General features: G+C 35.4%; 1 protein-coding gene across 1 annotated transcript; it reads left to right on the top strand.

Moving 5' to 3' along the window:
• The first annotated feature begins 338 nt into the window (after window positions 1–338).
• Window positions 339–25,622, top strand: LOC140155728 (LETM1 domain-containing protein 1-like). Its single transcript, XM_072178664.1, has 9 exons — window positions 339–503; window positions 6,295–6,470; window positions 8,606–8,721; window positions 9,171–9,253; window positions 12,980–13,166; window positions 19,814–19,912; window positions 21,628–21,783; window positions 22,787–22,883; window positions 24,132–25,622. The coding sequence occupies exons 1-9, from the start codon at window positions 340–342 to the stop codon at window positions 24,200–24,202; spliced, it is 1,149 nt and encodes a 382-aa protein (XP_072034765.1). The 5' UTR covers window position 339; the 3' UTR covers window positions 24,203–25,622.
• The last annotated feature ends 247 nt before the right edge of the window (window positions 25,623–25,869 follow it).

Raw genomic sequence — 25,869 nt, forward strand, 5'->3', positions numbered from 1 at the left:
TCTAAATTTGTGATTTTAATACTTTTAGGCCTAATAGGCCTATAGTGTAGGCTATTTGAATGTAGGCCTATTATATGTAAGCCCTAGCTAGAGTAGGCCCAAGTAACAAGTTTAATTATGTAAATGTTGTACAGTATTGATCCCTGGGCCTCAAGGAAGAAAAGATGATTAATTGTGTTTTCAACTGACTGAGTGTCCCAGGCCGGGTAAAAGCTAGGTAAAGGAGAAATAAAGCAAACAATTTGAAACAAACAAATTTCCAGAGCTTATAACAACTATCATATTTTGGGTGCTCCAAGGGAAATAGGAATCTGTTATCAGATAAACATTAGAATCGCAATGGCGCTTTACATGGCAGAAAAAGTTATGCGGCATAGCAGACGAAATTTATACCAATGTTACAATTTGCTCATTTTTAATGAGTGTTTTCAAATCGGATATGTTGCACAGCATTCCAATAAAACAAATAGATTGATTGCAGGTCTCAATACACCAGCAATCAGGTAGGTACTGGTCATGATGCTCGTGCCGCTGGTAAGCTTAAATTAATAAACTAACTTAAGGCAGCTGTGTACTCAAGACATTGTTTCTTTCGCAAAATTGAGTTTTTTTGATATGTTTGTACTTTGTTATGTTTTTTATAAATACAAGGAATGAAAATCCAGATTTGTAAACTCCAACTGCAATATTTTAAGGATTTTATTTCACTATTCCACTCGTGTTTGAAATTGAAATTGAAAAGGAAAGAAAATCTTTGCAGGGTACACGCGCGCAACAACGCATCGCGTTGCGTATCGCGCACCTTGTTAACGGACCTATACGCTTCGCATACGCGACGCTTATGTGCGGCGCATCTTATGGAAACACCACGGAAGCACAAAAACCTAGTGGTCAAATGGCTCCGTTTTAGCTGATAAAATGTGGGTTTTTTCAAGTTCTTTCCCCTGATTTAAATATCAAGTTATGAATGGATTTCGCTCAAACTTCTCAAGGGGCCGTGGAGTTACCCGATGTTTATGTAATGTAAGGTAGAAAAATAAAAACTGCCGCATTCTCCCGAGATTCGATGAAAGTGCAAAATGTGACCACTTTAAACTTCAACGGCCATTATTTCAATGTTCATTTTCTCGGTAAAATGACGATTTAGGTACACGATAACTCAATAAATACAGCATCTATAGGTAAGCAAATATGATCATCGTAAAAAGCATGATCGACTCAAGAAACGGTTTTCTCATTTTTTTATATTTTGGTCTATTTCCGATTTTAGGCATCATTTTGTGCAAATAGGCGTTTGTGAATTTTTAAAAGTTCAATTTGATGCCTTATATGGTCAATATCTCAAAAAATAAGGCCAATATCAAAAAAATAAAAAAAATGTTTTTGGACTGGAGCCTCAAGATTGAGCTAAAAACAAAATATAATATTTTGGAAAGAGTGTTTTTTTGTTATGATGTAGGCCTACCTAACAAATATTGCCAAAAACTCACTTTTTTGTGATTTTCTTCATAATTGTTGTTTTTACCCCAAATCTGTATTTATATTAAGATTTATTGATGTCTTGCCTTCATAAAAATGTATACTTTTATATGTCTTGCTTTAATAATTACAAAGTTATTGCACTTTTACTACATGCATGTCTGAGAGTACACAGCCTCCTTAAGTCATGCACTGATCAGTCTGATGCAGGCATGAAAGTCACAAGTAGTTCCAATAATTGGAACTCACGGCTCCGAACAAGTCCTCAAACGTTCGAAATTTGTAGTTACTACAACTACTTTAGTCACAAGTCACATACTCACGCCGAATTGGTCAAGCTGATCGAAAGACATAAAACTAAAAGACTAGGACATAGGCTAGCTGGGTCCTAGGTCCGGTACTAGGTATAGGTCAGCTGTAGGTTCCTACATGACATATGTACTGCATTCATATACTATAATCAAATTCAGTAAACCTTTGACGAGCGCGTATTTTAAGATGGGAGATGCCGCGCTTGTTGATAGAAAGACAGCTTAGGCTAATAGAAATTGGCACTCCTTTCGTGGTGGATAATATAAAGTATAAAACATACAAGCATATGTCCAGCACTTAGGCAGGGTGATTCTTTGTTGGATTATTTTATTTGATCCTATTTGTGACCTCTTCTCATAATGTATTACTTTCTTTTTCTCACAAGTCTGAAACATCGCACAGTACCGTCCATGCGAACTTGGATGTAAGCTTAAGCTTAGGCCTACATCATGACGGTGTTCACGCAAAGTGAGTTCTTAGAAAACTTGGAAGTATGATATATCTCCTTAAATTTGCCTCTGTGGGCTTACTTTAATAAATACGAATATAAAATAGGCCTAGACTTATGACTGTTAATTGATCGGGGAATTGATGCTAAGACAAACAGATATCGTAAAAGTCACCGGCGCTTGCAAAAGTTATGACTGAACGCTGTACAATGGTTTATACTGCGTCATGTATATCGCCATGGTCGGGGCACGTACCGGGTATGTAGGCCTAGTATTTGCATGCTTGTCGTGGTCGACCTGGCTATTAAATCCTGGCGTTTGCGGGGGGAATGTGGCAACCCAAAATTTACGGTCGACCTGGGAGAAACCGATTTACGATAACTTAGGTGGTCTATCGTGCGACACGATATTTTAGGTCGACCTGGGATTTTTTTCTCCCAGCTTGACCCAAAACGCTTTACTGCGTTGGACGCACGTGTCTCTGATTGGCTGCTGAGGCAATCTGCTGTTGCCGAGTGGAAATTTATGAATGAACTGTGCGCCGTACGCGCTCGTCAAAGGTTTGCTGCATGATTTGATTATACACTACAGGGACTGCCTTTTTGAGGAGAGCGAGAGAAATCGCTCTCTACTGCTCTCCTTAAATCTGATATAGCAGAGTGATTTTTAGCTCTCTTTACTATAGTTAACCATTCTATCCTTACATTCTATTGTAAATGCTCTAACAGCTCCCCTTGAAGGCTCCAGAAGAGCAATTTAATGCTCTCCTGCAAATTCCAAAATACAGTCGCTGAAACTATTACTATTCAGTATACGACAATTAGATGTCAGCAAAATTAGAAATGCATTAAATGTGAGATACCCTGTTACGTGAATGGACAACGAAATAACAGCTCACTTTGAACACCATTTACAGCTGAAAAATAAGAGATTTTAAGGTACCGTATGAAAACTGGTGCCAATTTTTTGTTCATAATTTGTGCTGTACATGGAACATATGATATACAACAAAATTACATTTAAAGAGGAATAAACGTTGACCAGGTCAACTTTAAGAAAATCAGGAATGTCTGTGGTAAAGTTGTAGCAATATAGGCTACCTACCACATAGCAAGAAATCGCAAACTCAGATAATATCCCATCATGCATGCACTAGGACTTTACACATATTCTGCATAAATATAAGTTTACGCCACCTACTCTTGAAGGTCACCTCAGAATCAATTTGCATTGTGGGATATGGTGCAATAAAATATGTGTCTTGTGGGTGAATGTCACTAATCTCTCCTCATAAAAATAATGTTACTGGATTAAATGGACTTAAACATGCTACATTTCCAGATGTGTTGGTTCCTCTTTAAGGGTAGACGAGGTATTGTTGTTGGTCGAAGCAACCTAAAAATCGATTTTCATTATCTATATCAATATATTATTGAAAATTAACGCCTTGATGTTTTGCAAAAGTTAATTCTACAAATCATATACTTTGCAAACTTGCTTAATTTATTGTTGTTAATGAGTTATGTACGTTTTACAAAAGTGTTGTTGTTTCAGTCCTCTTTACAACGTAACTCAAGAACCGCAGCACCTTTAAAAGTATATCTGTGATATTTTAATTCTTCTACACGCTCGCTATGAATTGAGCAATGCAGTTTTTGCCAAAGCTCACTACCATTCGTAAGATGCTGTGAACTACCAAATCACAACAGTTTAAAATAATAAATAACCTTAAGTAAGTGCATCATCAAACAAGAATCTGATGAAATTAGTTAAATTCTACCATATAGCAATGTACTGGACAGGTTTTTCCATGCAATTTAGCAATCATCACTGACATGACTGATGCATGTTTTAAGTTTGCTCACACAATATGGCATGGCAATTTATTATTATGGGGGGGTGTTTTTAAACCAAGTACTGTATGGTCATTTTCACGGTAAAGGGTGTAACTTTGGATTTTTAACATTTTAATCCGTAGTGTCCTAATAAAGCCACAGAATTCCATGATTTTTGGCCACATAAGTCATCTAGTTAGCAGCTACCTTGGGTAGCATAATCAGCTTTGGGAGTTACTGCGTTCAGTTTTAGCAGGCTTAAATGTACTTAATATTGCCATTTTGAAAAACTATAAAAAACAGTAACATTTTTGTAAAACCCTGTGTTTTCTTCAGTTAGTTCATGGATAATTTTTCTTATCCTGAAAGTACAGTCATATGTTCAGTAAACACTGCCACATTAGATTTAATTGTGAACAGCCCTGTATTTTTGAGAACCGGACTTCGATATTTGTTGTTTCGGAGGCTTCATTTTCTGTTAACAATTGTTAACAAACTTTGAGGGTGTAGCTTTGGTTCATAATTCTTGGTTATTTCTTCACTTCTTCTTGATTCATAACAGTTGTTATCTTAACTTGAAATGGGTAACAAAAATTAGTCGATTTGCAAGCTTTTAAAATTTTTATAAAATCTTGACTTCAAAGAGCCGTTTTTCCGTTAACTTTTTTTGAAGCCTCCGAAACAAACTGTTCAGCAAGCTTGTGCAAATATAAATAAAAGAGCTCATCCAATCTATTTATCAAAATGTAGTAAAGTAGGTCCTCAAGTCACATGTTTTTAAATCGTGGAGATATATATCACCGTTTGAAAATGGGACCCAATACAAACATTCCGTTAACAATTGAAGCCTCCGAAACAAATGAAGCCTCCGAAACAACAATAAGATCAATTATCATCTATGCATATCTAAATTGGTGTGTTTCATAATGATATCTGCATTGTAATTATTACTTGATATGTGCAGAATGTCATAAAATTTGACATTATGGTTAATATTTGACAAATATACTGATACCCAAAAATGCCTGTTTCGGAGGCTTCACATGCAAAAAACACCATACTTAACAAATGGGTGAAAAAATTAACATGTGATAAATCTACAATATCTGCCGCATAGAATCATTGATTCAATACACACAAGAAAATAACAGCTTAGATGATCCCAACACTGTTGTTTTCAAAAAAACTACTTCTGCAATGTTTAACAATTGTTAACATGAAGCCTCCGAAACAAAAAAAATGACTTGCTGTTGTAATTTAATTTTTGTCACAACTGAAATTCAATACTTAGAAGCAAAGCATGAAAATTGGTAATTGTGATATTTTTTACCTATTTTTTTATGTCAACTTGTAGTAGTTAGCCAAATATTTTACTTAATGATCACCTGTGTTGTTAACTGAAGCCTCCGAAACACAAATCGCTTGAATTGCCAATTCTAAAAAATAACTCCAATTTCTGTGAAACTTGGCTGGGAGGTTCCTTTCATCAAGTAGTATTTGTACATGAAGTTAAACATTCAAATTATTTTAGGAACCCAATTAAAACTTTAAAAATATGTTTAAGGTTTGGAAATTTCCATTGTAAATGACACTTGATGTTAAAAAATTTCAAAACTGCAATTACAAACATAGCAAAACATGGTATAAAATTTAACTTATATCTGTTGACTTACTTTGGAATGGGATTTCACATGTATTCCAGCTTTCATGTCATAATTTTCTGAGGTTATGTAAAATACATTTTTTCTTAGATTTTAACCAAAATGTTATGGAAATGTCAAATTTTTATTAGAAATCAAAAGGTTTAAGCCTTGAAACATTATTTTACTGGAATTTAAGTTGCTTCTATGCATGATTTCAGTAAACAGAAACATATTTAAGTGGTTTGAAATTTTGACCCTAAAAATCAAAAGTTACACCCTTTACTGTGAAAATGACCGTATTGTATGATACAATATGGTATGATGTTGAATTGTTATATGGGATGCTTCCACTACCACACAGTAATCTTCTGTAACATCTCTCCCAGTTGCTGTATGCACCCGCCTACAGTCCACTGTTCTGTCCTTGCCCTGGAACCTCTGACCGACATGGGATATTATGAGTTATGATAAATTTTATGATCTATAGTTTTTTTAAAGTGACATTGCAAAGGAATTCATTATAGAACTGATGGTTTTGCATTATTTGTTCCCGTTTTTTCTTTGATTTTTTTCTAGACCGACAGTTACATCATGTCGTGGACTGAAGCAATCAGCCAGCTGTCTCACAACCTCTGATCTGTCGGATAAGCCTTGGTATAAAAGATTGGCCATTCAGAGCAATGACAAGTTTGTTGCTTTTCTAGGCAGATTATCCCCTAAAGCTCAAAAACAATATGTACAGCTGGTGGCAGGTAATATACTGTGGAATCCACACTACCCCTATGTGAAAGGTGTTACACTACCTTCCAGAGAAGTATGGCAGTCTGTTGCCCTGATTGATGTAAGCGCCCTGTTATAATAAGTGAAATATGCGGAGCTTTGTGTTCTCTTCAAGAGCGCAGCTTTGCGTCGTCCAACGTTTTGATGCATAATTGGCCAATCAGATTATCGGGTTGTTGTTATGATTGTCAGACAATTGAATCAGCCAATCAGAACACCATTTCTGTGTTTACGCTGTGCACACTCTTAAAATGTGAACAAATCCGAAATAAATCCGAAATTTATTATTATTATTTATTAACAAGTGCCGTTCTTCTCTGCCAGAGACTGTAGTTAGTAACTTCCACAGGGGGATCATGAATTTCAAATGGAATGAACACATCAGGCAGCTGCATTTGAATTTCATACACCCATTAGATTCAACCTGAATCATCCACAAAGGGAGGGTGAGTTTCAAATAGAGTTAGTTAATGTGCTATTCCATTTGAAATTTATGTTGAGAGAGCTTTATCTAAACATTCAACAAGCGCTGAACATGCTGAATAGTAATTAGAAGAACAAAGACAACAAGGTCTTTGCTGTTCATTATTTGTATCCAAAAGGACACCTCATCAGGCCTTGAAATTCACAGAGCCTACAGGTCTCTTTTACCCTTGGACTTGGCTTTGGTGTCCCTCAAGTTCAAAGTAATTTTCAGTACATAGGTGGCCTTCGTCGTGGCCCTTTGCACATTGCACTGTTCTTAAAATGAGTGCCCTTGAAAATGTGAATTTTGAGGACTGCCCAATATCATCTTGCAAATTATTATTACTTTCTTATCTTTTAGTGAAATTTGTCCAAGATGCAAGAAGTACAGGAAAAAGAATTTCCTCTTGATCTTCATTTTACCAAACACAGTGAAATTTCAGAGTTTTCATGCAGCACCTAAATTCAGAAGAATTTACATACGTAGGCCTTAAGTTCAAACAGTCTTCATTAATTATTGGTAAAATCTTGGAATTACTCAATTCAAACCTCAGCTAGATTTACAATCCTGTTGTTTAAAATCCCTGGTTCTGCAGCCCTTGGCTACTTTAATCCTGCAATTATGTAAATCTGTTTTTCAGACAACAGAAATGCTAGTCTTCCTGAAATTTCCAGTTTATCAGCAATTGGCCATAAAAGAAAAAACCATATTCCCTGTTTTTGTTCTTTTTCACAATTTCTACAGTTCACGAAATGTTCAGGTCAGGACATTTTGGCAAACCCCACTGGAATCTGTGACATAATTATAATCCCATATTGTCCTGAGATGAATCAGCTATGGACGAATCCAACGAGCCAAGTCATGGTCAGGATTTGGTCGGCCATCTTTGGGTAGCCGCTAGCACCAACCTGGTGTTTTGAGCGCCCCATTGTGCAAATAAAAGCCGCCTAACACCCAGAGAAGATGCAAGGACGAGGAGGGTTATTAGAATAATATATACAATAGAGATAATTCCGCAGGTAATCCCATCCCATAGTCCTTTTGTTCGCAAGTACATCCATTTGTAGCGTTTGATATGGTGTAGTTAATCCGATTATTATGTCACTTCAACAGCGAATAGACCATGTAGAAGCTGTGTGTTTTGCCAAAGGGAACTATAGGGCCTATTGTGTTGTAAACTTTAATCATTTTTTGTCTACCTGTGTTTTCGCGGAAGGTGTTAAACGGGTGATGGAATGCAGTTTAAAATTTCCGCCAAGGCTGAATCATTTCACATTTTGGGTGCATTGTAGCCGACGGCTACCCAACTAAAGGCTGCTAGTCAGGTGTAGGAATGCGTGGATTTGGATTCGTCTATAATAAAACAAATAATGTCAGCAATTCACCCTTACATTATAAGGGGTGGGTGGGAGTTAGACTAGTGTAAAGACTCCATTGAGGAATTAAGCAGCATATGGAATAAAGTTGTATTCTTCACTAGAAGATTTCTGTGCAAGGCTAATTCTGTGCTCTTTTACACAAAGGATAAGCCCCAAAATGGTGTCAAAGGAGCCCTAAACGGCTATTGTGCCGTCTCTTCACATTCCCCAAAAGGTACCCATCCACTGTTTCTGTATGGACCTTGTTGTTTTTTCAATGCAGGAACTACACTCTTTTACTATGATGCGAAGCAAGCATACCAACTGAGGGCAAAGATAAAAGCAGAAAACCTACATCTATCTGACTTAGACTGGAGAGACATTTACATCAAGAAACAGGTAGAAATGTTTGCCTTAATTCTTAGTGATTTAGAGTATAACAATAGGAATTTTTGTTTTTACTATCCTTGATAGTGTTATAGAGGATCTATATAGGCATGTCCACAATTTTGAGTAGTGAAAGTTTGCACAGCGAGTATCCACTACGATGAAATATTAGAAGTGCTTATCTTCTATGACTCGATAGAGGATAAAATAAAAATACCTATTGTATATCTCATTCTTAATTAGTCAGTTTAAATTTTAATAACTGAAAACTATTTAGCAAAAGTTGGTCAAAGATGCTGAGTTTGTAGGCCCTCATCTTTGTTTAGAGTGTCATGTCATACGTACTCAACAACCAGCTGACATACATAGTGAATATACATGGGCAGTTTTTAGGGGAAAAAAGCAAAGAGGAAAATGTCATTACTGTTTGCTTAACTGTTTATTTTGTTTGTTTTTTCCAGATCTCCAAAGATTTAATGAAGGTGCTTCCAACATTACTACTCATGTGTTTGCCGTTTGTCTTCTATGTCATTTTGCCCATTTTGTGAGTACATAAATAAAGAAATATAATGAAATAGCTAAAGTCTGTAATAAATAGTTGAGTCAGATAGTTCAGCACATTTTTGGCCCCCACACATGTGTGGGGCTTATGTTATCATCCAAATGGTTGCCTGGTTGTTTGTTTGTTTCTTTGTATGTTTCTTTGTTTGTTTGGCTGTCCGGGCGGAAGCAAATTCTTTAATCCACTCTGCAGCTTTAACGCAATAACCGATCAACTTCAAACTTGGTACGGTGATAGGATATGGTAGCCTGATGTGCTGTATAGTTTTGTGTCATGTTATTTGCATATTTATGAATATTAATGAGCTTATTTGCATATTTTCCTGTCTGCAGCTTTAAAGGATGACTCCGGCAATCACAACATTATGCCTTATATGTTAGAAAAACAATTATCAAGCACGAATCACGTGGTTTTATTTGAAACAAACTCATATTGACCATAAAAACGAATAAAAACAGCCAGCTCTCAACACGCGATATTCAAAATTCCCGGGCACCGAAATTGTCGAGTGCAATGACGTCCCAGTAATACAATGAAGGCTGACGACAATTGAGCACAAATAACCATTACGTCATTGCACTTAGACAATTTCAGCACGGGAATTGTGAATATTGCGTATTGAGAGCTGACTGTTTTTATTCGTTTTTATGGTCAATATGAGTTTGTTTTCAATAAAACCACGTGATTCGTGCTTGATAATTATTTTTCGAAATTATAAGGCATAATGTTATGATTGCCGGAGACTCCCTTTAACGCAATAACCGATCAACTTCATTATTATGTTTTCAGGGTTATTAGGAGCTAATAATGATAATATTGGGCTATTCCAGAAATTAACGGCACCTACCCTATAGAAGACTTGGGATTCCCAAAATAAAATTTTTTTGATTTACGAGGCCAGATGTGTCAAATTTGTCTTCTATAGGGTATGTACCTTTTATTTCTGTGATAGCCCATACAGAGCAGGGTCACGTGACACAAAACTTGGGACGCTCTGACAGGTTGCATATCAATCTTCTGTCACAGTTCAATAACAGAGATTCGAGAGTGATGCTAAAGCAGCAGGCAGAGTTGGGGGTATGAGGCTATTATTGAGTTAGTTTCCAATATTCTAATAAAGTTTGGTTATTTCTTCATCATATAGGCCTTAATTTAGACGAAATTAGGATTATGGTTAGGTTAGGGTTATTAGAAGGATAATGGTTAGGTTTGGGTTCGGATTAGCGATACGAAATCATTTACGTGGAGTATCAACTTAGATTTCTTTTCCGCTTTTTTTTTTAAATTTTTTTTTAAGTTATTAAGCATATATAAAGATTTTAAAAACGAGTTTGAAGAAAATTTATCTTCGAGTTCCTATTTTTTTTCTTGAGAAAAAGGCAGTTTTGTGATTTTTCTTCCATAGATGACAATGTTAAAACTATTTTTGTTTTTATCCGTTTGTCAAAATGGAGACTCGGATGGCTTTCAAAATAGAGTACCATGTGCCCACGGATATGATGATTGATATAAAAAAGTTTGAAATTGACAACCAAAATCAGAAATATTTTTCATTTTATACCAAGAGAGATTTTCCAATTCAGAACAAAATATTTGATGTGCATTTTACGAAAAATGTCAATTTTAAGCTGTTGAAATCCAAAACGGAAACAAATTTCGTTCCTTCAGGTTGCAAGAGATACGATGTGCATAGAAATGGTCAAAGAGTGTGCTTTTCTAGCACTTTGGAGAAAATCATATTTTCAAATTAATGCAGATATCCCGTTTTGTCGGTTGCGTAGGTCTATACATTTTTAAACATTGGATATTGATAAACAAATGATTGATGATCGATAATTGATTATCGATAATCGATAATTGATTATCGATTATCGATAATCGATAATTAATTACCCATAATTAATTCCACGCACAACCCCCCCCATACCCAGAAGGAAATCATCCTTAGCGATTCCCAGTTTTGTCGGTTGCGTAGGCCTATAAATTTTGTTAAATGATTGATTATCGATTATTGATTATCTATAATCGATAATTGATTATCGATAATCAATAATTGATTATCGATAATCAATACCCCTCACCCCCAGTATCCACAAGGATATCATCCTTAGCCATTTGAACATGAGAGTCTGTTTCATCATTTTATGCGTGTTAGGGTTTAGAATTTAACTGAAAGTTGATAACTGATTGATCATTGATTATCGGTTATCGACTATCTATAATTATATCTCCTCCCCCACCCACACCAACTCAAACACTACTTAACTATGGCATCTACTAGCGTGGTCGGAAATGGTTCTGCATTATGAAATATTTTTTTTGGGGGGGGGGGGAATAAATAATGGGCTATTCCAGAAATTAACGGCACCTACCCTATAGAAGACTTGGGATTCCCAAAATAAAATTTTTTTGATTTACGAGGCCAGATGTGTCAAATTTGTCTTCTATAGGGTATGTACCTTTTATTTCTGTGATAGCCCATTGGATGGCTTATTTCGCATGATACCATAACATATCGGATTCGTCATGACTCATCCGATATGTTATGGTATCATGCTCAGCCATCCAATATTATATCAAACTTGGTATGTGGATTGGAAATGGTGGCCTGATGTCCTGTATAGTTTTGTGTCATGTTATTTACAAATTTATGAATATTAATGCGCTTATTTGCATACTGCATAAACACCTATGTGTGGGGGCCACCTTAATTACGAACCGCGTAATTCTAGTTTGTACCTTATTATTGTCCCACAGTTTTGGACTATTCCAGTTGAAATCCATACATGCCCTATGGAAGACATGACCTTAATCTCCCACATAGGGGGTGTAGATTTCAAATGGAGTCATATAGGGGGTATATGGTTTTCAACTGGAATAGCCCATTTGAGTAATAGTTGTGCATATAAATTAAAAGGGCATTTCGTGATCCACAGCCTCATCCCCCCACTTGTCTCAAAAAAAGTTGAGATTTTTATACCACTGGACATTTTTCTTGCAGATTAATTCGTTTAGCAAATATATCGTCAAATTTGAATTTTGTTCTGGTATGGAGCAGTGTAATACACATAATCATGCATAACTCGCAAAACGCAAAATCGGAATCAACTGAAATTTTGGGAATAAGCTTTTTTCATGGATATCTACTGAAAAATGTCATAAAAAGAGGATGCTAGGATCACTAAATCCTCCTTTAAAACGCAGAATAAAATAGTCCTAAGCTTGAATGGCATCAAACAGATAAAAGGGGAAATTGGTTACTTGCATGTCCCAAAAGTCAATTCTACAAAGTTCTTCACTGTTATAATAAATAAATGAATTGGTAAAATTCTTGATTAAATGGTCATCATCTTATATACAATGTAATGCTTAGAAATGAAAATATGACGCTCTTGCCATTCAAATTTCATGTCAGAACAAATACCCCTTCCTATGCTTTTTGGATGAGAAAATGGCAGAGGATCAGGATCCATCTGAATACCCATTTAATGTTAAAAATCGTCTGCTCTTCCCCAGCTGACTCAGTAAATCAGTTGGTAGCGCATTATTGGACTGATAAACCAAAGGACCCAGGTTCAAATTATCGATGGCCAGTGGAATTGTATTCACTGGCTATCATTCATTTTGTGTGAAGTTTAAATTTATTTATATTATAAAGTTACCCATACGATTAAGCAATTTTTCTCTCAAATTATATTTTGTTTGCAGATTCTTCTTTCCCAGACCATTCCTGTCTGATCAGTTCTTTACCAGAGAGCAACTTGTGGAATACAACAGCAGATTTCACCAAACCAGACTTACCATACACCCATCCATTGTGAATCAACTTGTGAAGAAAGTAGAACAACTCCCAAATAGCTCAGAAACTCAGACCTTTCTAGATGCAATGAAAAGAGTAAGTTGTGTGGATGTTTGTGGTATATTGAGTAGTACAAATTGACTGCTTTTATATATAGGTTTGTCTCTGTGAAAAGTGAGATACCATGAATCTTTTTTATCACAATATCTACAAAATGTATGTTGCACACCTAAGATTCAAGAGTTTGGAATCTGAATGGCCCAAAACTGGAAGTGGTGAATTTGGTTGAGAGGTTTTGAATGGAATACTAGTAGTTCAATGTTGTTTAAAGTATGCCTTGTAATGCTTGAATCTCATATTTCTAGCATACTTGGTTGTGATGTTATGGTATAATATTTGGCTCTGTTATGGTAAAAGGCTGAATTTTGTCATTCTACTTTTTATTCTTCCTTAAAAACTTGAATTTAACAATCGGGTTTTGATTGAGCAAACTTCAATCAAAACCAAAATTGTCATTGGCGTAATAAGCCCTGGGTTTTGTTGAAAAGGGTTTCATTGTCCTGTAGATCAATAAAAGGTGGTGCCATGCGTGTTGTGACATCAGTCCGACACCTGTTGTGCATCCATGCCCGTGTCGAGTCGTGTGCCAGTAGCCAATCATAGGCAGCGGTTCTGGGGGGCGTGGCTGTTTTCACAGAAATTGTTGCCGGGAAAATTCATAAGCTGTTTCGATACCATCCGAAGAGGTCAGGAAAATTTTAAAACTGGAAATAATGATTGGGATATCGTGTATTAATTTCGCAAAATCAAGAAGGATATAACTCGTAAAATATTGCGAACCGCAATAGAACTTGAACTTCCGACGGTATCCATCGTGTACAAAAACTACAATAACAATGGGTCGTGAAAGATGTACGAAAATCAATGGTCTTCACATTCGCTATGGACGTAAAAAAGTGATGTTGTAAAATCGACATTTATTCATGGTGATTGACTAAACAGTGCCGTGACTTCGGTATTAACAAGTTGACAATCTAGTATTTATCATCGTGAATTTGGCGATCGTCAGCGGAGAAGTGAGAAGAGAAGGCCCGGAAGAAGGCGCCATCTTGTATTTAAGACGAGGCGTAGATTGGACAACTTCAATCACTGACGGGATGATACTTGGAAAACAAGGGTGAGAAAATTATAGTAGTCATGATTATGAAGAAGAGGCGGGAATTTGATGGGTTGATATAATTAATTTAAGCTGTTAAGTGGGTCTGTATACATTAATCAAAAGCCCGGTGAAAACTGACTTCATACTTAGCATGGCGAATAATTGTTTATTAAATCCAGTCACTGAATCAATTTTACTAAAATCCAGGTTGAGATCACGTGATCGTTTATTTTATGAATGAAACAGGCAGGCGTGGAAACAGGCATAGAATCTCTGTCACGATTATAATTTGAGGTTGCTTAGGTTTAATGTACCGTAATAAAATTTAATCAATACATTTGACTATCGAGCTATAGTAGTTACATAATTCACCAAATTAGGGGCAAATAACGACCAAAATATTGACGTTGATTTTGACGACGCGACGCTGCGTGAGATGAGTTTGTTGTTGTCACAAAACTTCCGGGTTGCGTTTCTAGATTTTCGTGTGTTCATTCCCAAATTGTAAAACAAAATTGTTATTTCATCCGTAGTGGGGTTTTCGTTACTTGTTATATTTGATACATTGGTTTTCTAACAAATAAGGAAAATTTATAAAATAATTCACGATTTTCAGCGAGTTAAATTATCACAAAACAATTTACTTTAGACATTGCATTAAAAACACAGCTAGATCGCGTTCATGCAAGCAGTTTGATGTTTGTCCTCCAACATGGCAGGACTCTTACAGTAAGGCGGGCTTACGTAAATGTGTGTAACGTAGTATTGAATACCTTGGTCTGATTGGCTGTTCAAGGTCATTAAAAATAAATACTTGAATATAGATCGTGGGGTTTATAAGAAAAAGAAAAAATATAGATGAATAAAAAATAGAAAGGAAATAAATAAATTTGAAGAAAAAAAAAAAAAAATAATAATAATAATAAAGAATAAAAAAAAAAAAAAAAAAATGAAAAAAAAAAAAAAAAAAAAAAATAGAAAAATAATATTAGCCATAAATAAATAATGATTGAAAAAAAGATTTTTGGATTTCAGAACTGTAAGTCAAAAAATTTATGGAAAAAGTCATCACATGTCAGGTGAAGGATTTTCAGGAAATATGGCAATATAGAACACAATGGATAGATACAATTTCTTGCGGGTCAAAATATATAAGGCAAGATCAAGGGAATTGCAAAAAACTTGGTTAAATAAAAAAGAAAAAATTAATAAAAATATAGGTTATCAAAGGGCATCGAAAGGCAAATATATAGCTAAAGTTAAATGACATTTTAAGAAGCATGCAGTTTTTTGTGTTCAAGGCGAATCCAAGGTCAAATAAATATACAGATAAAGATCATGAGAGTTATTTAATTGATAAATTAATAATGTTGTTTCAAGGTAGCCACAGGTAAATAAGAAAATGTGGTTGGAGGGTCATGGAAATTGTTAAAGATGGGAAACAATAAGGGTAATTAACACGTGCCAAGGTCAGAATGGGGTCAGACTAGCCTTTCAACAAATCTTTGCCCAGGGGTGGGAGTAAGGCGGTTTGCACTCTTTTTAATGTCGCGGTGTTTTAAATGGGCCGTAATGTGAACCTATAAGATAGCTAGCATATTCTATGACTATTGCAAGGCTAGATGGGGGGTCACCTGATGATCAAATAAATATTTCTATAATATCAATGAATGTCAAAAAAGGGTTGGAGGCCATGAAAGGTGGTGAAAGGGTGCAATAATGAAGGTCAATTGAGATCATTGGGATGGCAAATTAAGAAACTTTGGGAACTCATGAGTTTGGGGTATATCGCAAGTTAATAATTCATAAGATAAATTTAGGTTGCAAGTTTAATTGGAAGCAGGAAGTAATGAAGCAATCAAACATGTAAAAATGGAAGGAAAAATGCAATGAGAATTCGTAATGGGTTGGGAAAAGACAGCAGTGACAAAACACTTTTCTCCTTTTAATAATATTAATAATACTTTTTAGTAACAACAGGAGCTCCTACATGTTTCCTAATAGGAATAAAATAACTTTGTTTTCATTCATTCATGTCATTCATTCATGTCAGTCATATTTCATTTTGCTAAATCACCAATCAATAATACAATGTACAAATGTAATTCAATAATGATATATAATGTTTACATGTGCATGTATGGCGAGTTGGTTCCCTTTCTGTCTTTGTTTTTTCTAATTTATTTCAGACTACGGACAATTAATGCTGGTGATTAGAAATGGAGGCTTGTCATGTCCCGGGAACTTGTAATTAATAGTGGCTTCGAAACTGGTGCAAGACTGTATATGAATGCAGGGGAAGGTGATACATTGGACATTTTGTTATCGGAAGCTATCAGATTCAACACCTAGTATCTGAGTCAACTCATGGCTATGATAAGTTGGAAGTATCAGTATCTTTGTTACGAACCATTGATCAAAATGAGCACAACACAAAGCCTATGGCATATCAAAATTGGGAACAGACGTATGAACTTAAATTACAACAATGGTTACTATGTGCTCTACGATATTGTTTAATTACAATGGATGACGAGAACGACTGACAACAATGGCCAGGGCTATGTAAGATCCAAGAAGAAAAACACATGAATTGTTACAGTGCTGATGTAAAGTGATGTTACAAACAATGGATATTATACATTGTAGGCGAATAAAGCAATTGCATAGGAAAAATAAAAAGATACAGTCGTATAACGATATTGGCATTTGACAATTTATCAAACAATAAAGCGATAACCGAAATACATTTTGTAAAACTTATTGCAGTATAGAAGATATCACTCTTGAGAAGTCGCCACACTTCAAAAAGCAGCAATGTCAATTGATGCATTGGTACATGTATAATCAACACCTAAAACTCTGTCATAGGTGGCAATTATAAGAAGAAAATAGTGATTGAACAATGAACATTGAATAATTAAATATTGATAGCAGAAATGCATGAAGTGATTTAAAGGCCACAATTGAGTACTACTGCACCACTTTAATAATGAAGAGGGTAATCATGTAAATGGCCCAGATGAATAAAATTGCAAACATTGGATTCAAAAAGGCAAAATATACAGGTATCATATTTATGTTAATGTCTTAACGAATCGGAAATTTGCTTGGGATTGATATTTGCTAGCCTATTCTACAGGTTATAATGAACACAAATATGTGAAAAATGGTGTATATAATTATGTAAGGTAATAGGACACATAAAAAGCATAATTCTTCACCTTAATAAAGGCTCAAAATGTCCAGGTAAAGGGGTGCAAAATGCATGTCAAATATTGCTATGGACACCAACAATAGGCAAGTCCCTAGATTAGGTCCTTGGTTGGCATTGTTTCTTTTGCTTTTTACCATTTTGTCCAATATATGAATCAAAATGGAGATACATTGCTGCATTTGAGCAAGTCATTGGGAATGTTTTCACATACTTAATATTTAATGTCAATTCCAAATTAGGATGTTTGGAAATTGAATGGGGTTGTCCTAATTCGGAAATGAGTAATGATTAGGTCCAAGCCAAATATGCTGTTTGGGATTTGAAGTGGGTCGTCTCACTTCAGGACCATAAATGGCATCAGATGATATAGCTGTCTGATTGCGTAAAAGGGTATCAGATGATATTGCTGTCTGATACATATATGATTTCAATGATTGATATATATTGCTTTTAAAGAATAAGCCAGATGATATAGCTGTCTGAGGCGCTAATGAATTTGAATGTATATCTATTTAAAATATCAGATGATATAGCTGTCTGATTGCGTAAAAAGGGTATCAGATGATATTGCTGTCTGATACATATATGATTTCAATGATTGTTATATATTGCTTTTAAAGAATAAGCCACATGATATAGCTGTCTGAGGCGCTAATGAATTTGAATTTATATCTATTTAAAATATCAGATGATATAGCTGTCTGAAGTGATATGCGATATTAAATTAAGTATGAAGAACACAGTTGACACTTGATCAACTGTGTAAATGAAAGGAAATAAAAGATTCGGATGGTAAAGATCCAGCTCCGCAATAGTTGTGTTTGGTCTACTTATTATGGCGTCCATAGGACAATCGGGTTTTGATTGAGCAAACTTCAATCAAAACCAAAATTGTCATTGGCGTAATAAGCCCTGGGTTTTGTTGAAAAGGGTTTCATTGTCCTGTAGATCAATAAAAGGTGGTGCCATGCGTGTTGTGACATCAGTCCGACACCTGTTGTGCATCCATGCCCCGTGTCGAGTCGTGTGCCAGTAGCCAATCATAGGCAGCAGTTCTGGGGGCGTGGCTGTTTTCACAGAAATTGTTGCCGGGAAAATTCATAAGCTGTTTCGATACCATCCGAAGAGGTCAGGAAAATTTTAAAACCCACCCACCACTCCCTTTATAAAAAAAATATGATATTAAATGGCATTGTTTCTTTTGCTTTTTACCATTTTGTCCAATATATGAATCAAAATGGAGATACATTGCTGCATTTGAGCAAGTCATTGGGAATGTTTTCACATACTTAATATTTAATGTCAATTCCAAATTAGGATGTTTGGAAATTGAATGGGGTTGTCCTAATTCGAAATGAGTAATGATTAGGTCCAAGCCAAATATGCTGTTTGGGATTTGAAGTGGGTCGTCTCACTTCAGGACCATAAATGGCATCAGATGATATAGCTGTCTGATTGCGTAAAAAGGGTATCAGATGATATTGCTGTCTGATACATATATGATTTCAATGATTGATATATATTGCTTTTAAAGAATAAGCCAGATGATATAGCTGTCTGAGGCGCTAATGAATTTGAATGTATATCTATTTAAAATATCAGATGATATAGCTGTCTGATTGCGTAAAAAGGGTATCAGATGATATTGCTGTCTGATACATATATGATTTCAATGATTGTTATATATTGCTTTTAAAGAATAAGCCACATGATATAGCTGTCTGAGGCGCTAATGAATTTGAATTTATATCTATTTAAAATATCAGATGATATAGCTGTCTGAAGTGATATGCGATATTAAATTAAGTATGAAGAACACAGTTGACACTTGATCAACTGTGTAAATGAAAGGAAATAAAAGATTCGGATGGTAAAGATCCAGCTCCGGCAATAGTTGTGTTTGGTCTACTTATTGCGTCCATAGGACAATTAAAGTTAAAAGTGTGCATCATGTTGATTTTTTATTTTCATTTAATTTGTGTGTAAAATTAATAGCATTTACAAAAACTACAGCTTCTTTTATTAATTGATTTACCATTGCTAGTGTATTGCATTGGCAACACTGTAACTCAATTTTTTCAAAAGCAAATCTTGTTTCAAAAGAACGTATTGTTTTTTTTAATTTTGTGATAACAATTATGCTAAATGCCATAGCAGCATCAATTTAGAGATTTAAGACTTTCAGAAATGAAAATAGCGCCTTCAATTTGCCTATAGGAATGAACTTACCTCAATTGACTAAAAATGGAGTTACAGCCTTTTACCATAACAGGACTGTGTTGTCATTTGTCTCACTTGTTGTAGGTTTTCTTTTGATTTTTTTTCTTATTTTACAAATATTTCAAATTAAACAATTTTATATGACAGCTGGATTCAAATATGCCTTTGGACAGCAGGAGTCTTCTACAACATAAAGAACTATTTGAAGTGGTTTTAGGGTTTAATTCATTACCAAGAATTCATTTGGTAAGTTGCTCCATGTAAGCAAGTAGACATTTATATGGACTCCCCTTATATCTGTATGATATGACCAAGGGAATAATGTAATTTGTGAAGTGACCAAGCGGAATGAGTCTTTAGTCCAACAAAATCAAAATGCATTTTGTAAACTCATTACATGGAACAGTTTAGAGCTTTCTGATTAAAATTCCTTCATAAACTCCTATATAGTGAGAACCAATCAGAGCAAACGTTAGTAAAATACGAGGTATGCATAAATATGGTTTTATTGCACCGGTGCGTACTTCGCGTAGTATGTGCAGTGCTTTCGGATGCATTCATGTTTCTTGCAGGTTGATACAATACATTGATATTTGCTTGCATTCTCCAACATTTTTAGTGATAAATAATTTTTTCTTGTGTATGTAATAGGTTAATAAATGTGTATCACTTGTTGCTCGAGAAATTGTACAAAATAATGCACTTGTACTGAGTATGTTTGCATTATTTTGTACAATTTCACTACCAACAACATTTATTAACCTATAAATCACAAGCCTGATCTGGAGTTGTGTGTAATTAGTTGACAGCCTGGCACAAGCAACGTTAATGCCCGGTGGCCCGGATGTGCGATCACAGGGTAGGGAAAATTATGTTTTTTGTTATTATTTTGATGAAATAAGAATCACAAAATGTTCTAGTAATGTATGAGCAGGGTTCATTCATATATTTTCAGAACTAAACAGTTGTTTATGCCCTTGGGCTGCGAGCGGCCCTCTGGCATATAAACCAGGGGCATAAACAACTGTTTAGTCATGAAAATAAATGAATGAACCTGTAATTATGTTCATTTTAGTATTGCTTATAACTATATAACACAAAGGAAGGAAGTTGAATGCTTTTACTGGCTCTATCTCAAAATCAAAATTAGTGACAGTCAACTTACTTCACTTGATCACATTACATGTTGTTGAGTATCATAATTTTTTCCCATTTCATGCCCATTTAATTGATTCACTGAATGAAAAGTATGCTAAAGTCCCAATGAAATTTGACTTAGATCCTGAGATATATAAAGTTTCAGTAGGCATAGATACTATATGATAAGCCAAATTTCCCATAAAAGTAGTAATATACAATATCTTATTTATTTCTATATATGAAGAGATTTGTTGCAAAACCCTTACATCCACTTTAGCAATTTTGAGAAAAAATCCCCGATATAAGGGGGTTTGCAACAAAAGCAGTTTTTGGCAGGATGCTTGTGTAGGATGAGTATCCCGCCAAACACTGCTTTTGTTGAAAACCCCCTTATATCTGGGATTTTTTTTGATGATTTTTTGATGTGTTCTCAAAATTGCTCAAGTGGATGTAAGGGGTTTTGAAACAAAGCTCTTCATATGGGAAAATAGAGCTTTCTGGATTCCACATTTTTTTCTGAGCATGTTTGCCAGGTTCTAGTCAATCTGGAAAGTACAAAAGAACCTATTATTATTAACAATAACATTCTGATAATGTTGACATTACCCATTCTCAGGAACAAACTGGCAAATGACTAGATAGTATATACCTTTGCTAGTAAAGGCACTATATAGGATCCACCCAAAAAACCCTATGCAACCTAAAACAGCCATTTTGCTGATAGAAATTTCTTATGACATAAATATTATCACTGCTCCTGTATCTTTGAAGGCTAAAACAATACACCTGACAAACTATAATGCTTAATTTTTATTTTCTAGGTGAATCTATGTCGATTATATTCATTGAAGTCTTTTCTTCTACCATCCCACCTGTTGAGGAGCAGGCTGAATAAAACATTGCACTTTATACATGCCATGGATAGGGCATTACTCAGGGAAAACCTACAAGGGCTATCACAACAAGATCTAGAAAAGGTAAATGCTGGTAATTATAGTGGTGTGTACACAAATCTGTGCATGAGTATTTGCCGTGAGCCGGGGGGGCACTTATATGCTTTTATGTGTTGTCATCATCAAGCAGGCCCTCAAATTTCACACCCTAAACACCCTAAAACCTGGAGCAGGTGAAAATACCAACCCTAATCACTGAGTAGCTGTAGCTTGTGAAATGGGGACCCTTTTCACTGACCAGTTGCATTTAGACACCCTTTTCACTGACCTACCATAAAAAGGTACCCTTTCCACTGATCTACTAAGAAAAAGAAGTTTACACGTAGCCACTTTCATGGATTAAATGCACTATGTTGTATGTAGAGGCTGCAAAAAATAGCCTTCATGTCCTTTAAAATTCATACCCTAAACGCTGACTTGCTGTTGCTAAGTATACCCTTTTCCCCCAAATAGTATGAAATAGCTACCCTATTCGCGGTCCACGCGGACCGCAACTATGCGTGAAAAAAGTACCCTTTCCGTGGATTTCTGCTCGGTGATGACAACACATATGTATTGAGTGGCCCTCGGGGCCCTGAGTCGAGGGGGGTGTGTTTGTGGATATGTTTGTGTCACTGAATCTGATCAATACTGTAAAAATCAATGCAGGGTCATATATCAGGGATCAGTGGTCAAGAGAGGTGGTGATTTTCATGGTGTACATCACTTTGGTCTAGTATAGTGATCTGTGCATGTGGCATATACGTTTATATGCGTGTATACTGGGGCAAATTCTTGAGGGATGTACATGTACTATAATGTCTTCATACTGTTTCAGCATGTTCAGAAAGGACTTTGCCAGAGTAATTTTGTCTCATAACCAAGTTGAATGTTGGTATTAAAATGGCCAAAATGAGCTACTGGTATAATGAAAAGTAAGTAGTGGTTATAATCCAAGATACTTACACTGTTCACTGTAATTTTGGGATATTTATTATCATACCAGCAATAAGTGTGATTAAAATACATTTAATGTTTCAATTCACAGCTGTGTTTTCAAAGAGGTCTAAATAGTAATGATGTTGACCGAGCTGTGTTGGCATCTTGGCTAGGAGATTGGATTCAACTATCTACAAATCTTACAGGTAACTCAGAATTATACTATCTATAATCAAATTGAGTATTTCTTGGCCAAACTGGAACATGCGCGTTGCCTCCATGCAGTGTACTAAGCTTGTACGCAGTGGAAGGCGCGTATATATTTTCTTCTGTACCGCGCTATATTCGTGTGTGTTTATTGCGGAGCCACAAGCGTTCACAGTGTTCCTGTTTGGCCAAGAAATACTTAATTTGATTATAGTACAGCTATACCTGTTTCACCAGTTTGGTAGTGCATGTAGATTTGTGCTGGTCGCAGCATTGAATCGCTCACACCAACCTCGTCTTGCAGAGTGTATACATGTGTGTGCAAACGTTTGGTCAGAATGCTTATGGCGCAACCTCATGAAAGTACTGACAAACTGACATCACTACCAAACTCAAGGTGAGACAAAGTGTAGGGAGATGGGCCAATTACTAATGTTATACCCAAGCTTTGTGAACATTCTGATAAAAATCATATGATTCAGCTGGGAAATGAGCCCAAACGAATGTGAACATTTTGCTAAAAATGATATCGTATCAGCTGTGAAATGAGCAGAAATGGCATGTTCAGTAGTATTTAGTTTTATTGAAATACACTGGAACCTCTTGTTATAACAAAAGTGTTAACAGCAATTTGCGTCAGGCACAAGAGTACAAATTGGCTGCGCTCCAGCAGGGGCGGCCCTGCACTGGCTGCACTCTAATCGAAGCGAAGCCATGCAAGGGGGCGAAGCCAACTAAAGGTTGGCCCTGCTACCTTTGTAGAGCTGCGCTAATAATGTTTTGTTACCGCTTACCTTGCAACCCATATCCATGACCCAGTGAATTGGATCTTAAGGCAAAAGGCTTATTGTGTAGCTCAGAGAAACCACAAATCCTTGTTACTAAAGTGGTCAATAGGAATAATTGTTAGTATTGTACAGCAAATATGCAAACCACATTATTTACCCAAGCATGTATAATCCTCATACGACCTAACACCAAATGACCCGCTGTAGCTGGCTACTGTCTTCAAAATACATTGACTACCCAGGTTGCAGCCAACCTGGGAACTGTCGCAGCTCGTCATAATTAAAAAGGGTAACAATGCCAAAGTGGAACCGCCCAGCTAGAGAGCAGCCTATTTGTGCTCCCATACCATATCAGGTCAGTATAATGTATCAAGGTATATGCTTGGGACTCTGCTATATTTTTTGTTGCTGTCTTTGATTCATAATTTATTGTTTGCATTTTTCATTGTCTTGTTTCAGAAAAAGAAGAATCACTCCTTGCTCATGCAGCAGTTCTGCTAGTTAAAGGCCAATCAATGAGGGCGCCATAACAGAAAGTAACAACTTGACAGAGAATGTACTTCACGAGTATGAAATGACAGCTTAATTAAATTAAAGTAGGGGCTTTTGAAAATGTGACAAAATTTATAGAATCAGGTCTCTATGTATAGTAACATAAATCACAACAAATACTTCATTATGAACAGAAAATTAAATTTGCCAGAAAAACATTGATCTGCATAATAAATCCTGTATGGCAAGCCAAGGATTAAATTCATGCTTGGTCACTTGGCTTGAAGAAATATCTGTTTACTGAAAAGAAGCCATAGGATCAATATGATGGGCATAAATTATATCACATAATTATATAGACAACATTATAAACTTACAGCATCTTGAGGTCAAATTTCTATGTATCGCTTTTTCAGGTTTGCGAGCTGCAGCATATGCTATTTTTCACCATGCCAAGTCGGTAACATCAGTGTGCATTTCATCTGGCACAGCTTTTGCTCAAAGCACTGGTGTACACATGACAAAGGCATCACATATATGTGTGCACAAAATGTAATTGTCACATTATAATTTTGCACTGTATCCAAAGACCATTATAAGGCTAATTTTTAATTATATACAGTTTGTGTTTTTAAAGTTACTATAATATTTAGTATTTAATAATTTGTCGGCTTCATTCCACACCATGAATAAATTAAACAACTTTTCAAGAAATCAGGTGTAAAGAAATGCCAATATAAAATTGAGTTGTGTAAATCAGCCATTCATTATATTTTGTATTGCTGTGATATTTTTGTAGTAAAATAAATTTTATCTATAACTTTAAAAATAAATAAAGGCACATTATTACTGGCAAATTAGTATGAAAAACACGGAAAACACAATACCCTTACCTTACGCCACCTCGGTCACCACGTAATCCCTATGGAGTTGCTTTACGTCCGCTTTATTCCATAGTGGAATGAAGCGAGATGATACACCAGTATGACGTGCAATGTTTTTCATTTTTGCCGATATTTCTTAGTTTGTTGTTTATTATAAAATGTTTATATGAACTGGAGTGAGATGGACACGCCACGATGGAAAACACAACATGTCACTTTGTCACCATATACCGAAATTAATTAATTAGTTATTTATTAATTAGCTAATTTTGGCTGCTAAGACTTGAAATGAAAGAGAACATCATTGAAAACATAGGTGCCAATATTAAAAAAAGACCAAAAATCATCTTATGCCGCTATGGAATAAAACCGACAAATTATTATTATTAGTACAGTATTTACACTTTCCATTCATTGAGATAGGTACATGTATAAGCAGTTAGTTTTAAAAATTTTATGTTATGCAGTATAGTACTGTTGTCGACAATATTGTTAACAATAAGCTTTTCACACACAAAATAATTCTTGGCGACAAAAAATTATTAGTAAACATGGAAGTAACAATATGCGGGAATCACAAAAGTGCTTGCCTCTTGATTGGTTAAATTATGTTACATGACCGTTATAATATATAATATTTGACATAGAATATTCGATCAACAAATATTCATTTTCGATCTCTTTCAAGTTTTACCTTCTAACGAATGTTTGTTGACTCAAAATCAATATATTTGATGTCGAATGTCTATTGGAAATATATCATTGATTTTACATCATCAAACATTTTTAAGTAAACATGACTGGAATTAAAATGGGAATAG

The sequence above is a fragment of the Amphiura filiformis genome, chromosome 6 (assembly GCF_039555335.1).
Source record: "Amphiura filiformis chromosome 6, Afil_fr2py, whole genome shotgun sequence".
Taxonomy (NCBI): Eukaryota; Metazoa; Echinodermata; class Ophiuroidea; order Amphilepidida; family Amphiuridae; genus Amphiura; species Amphiura filiformis.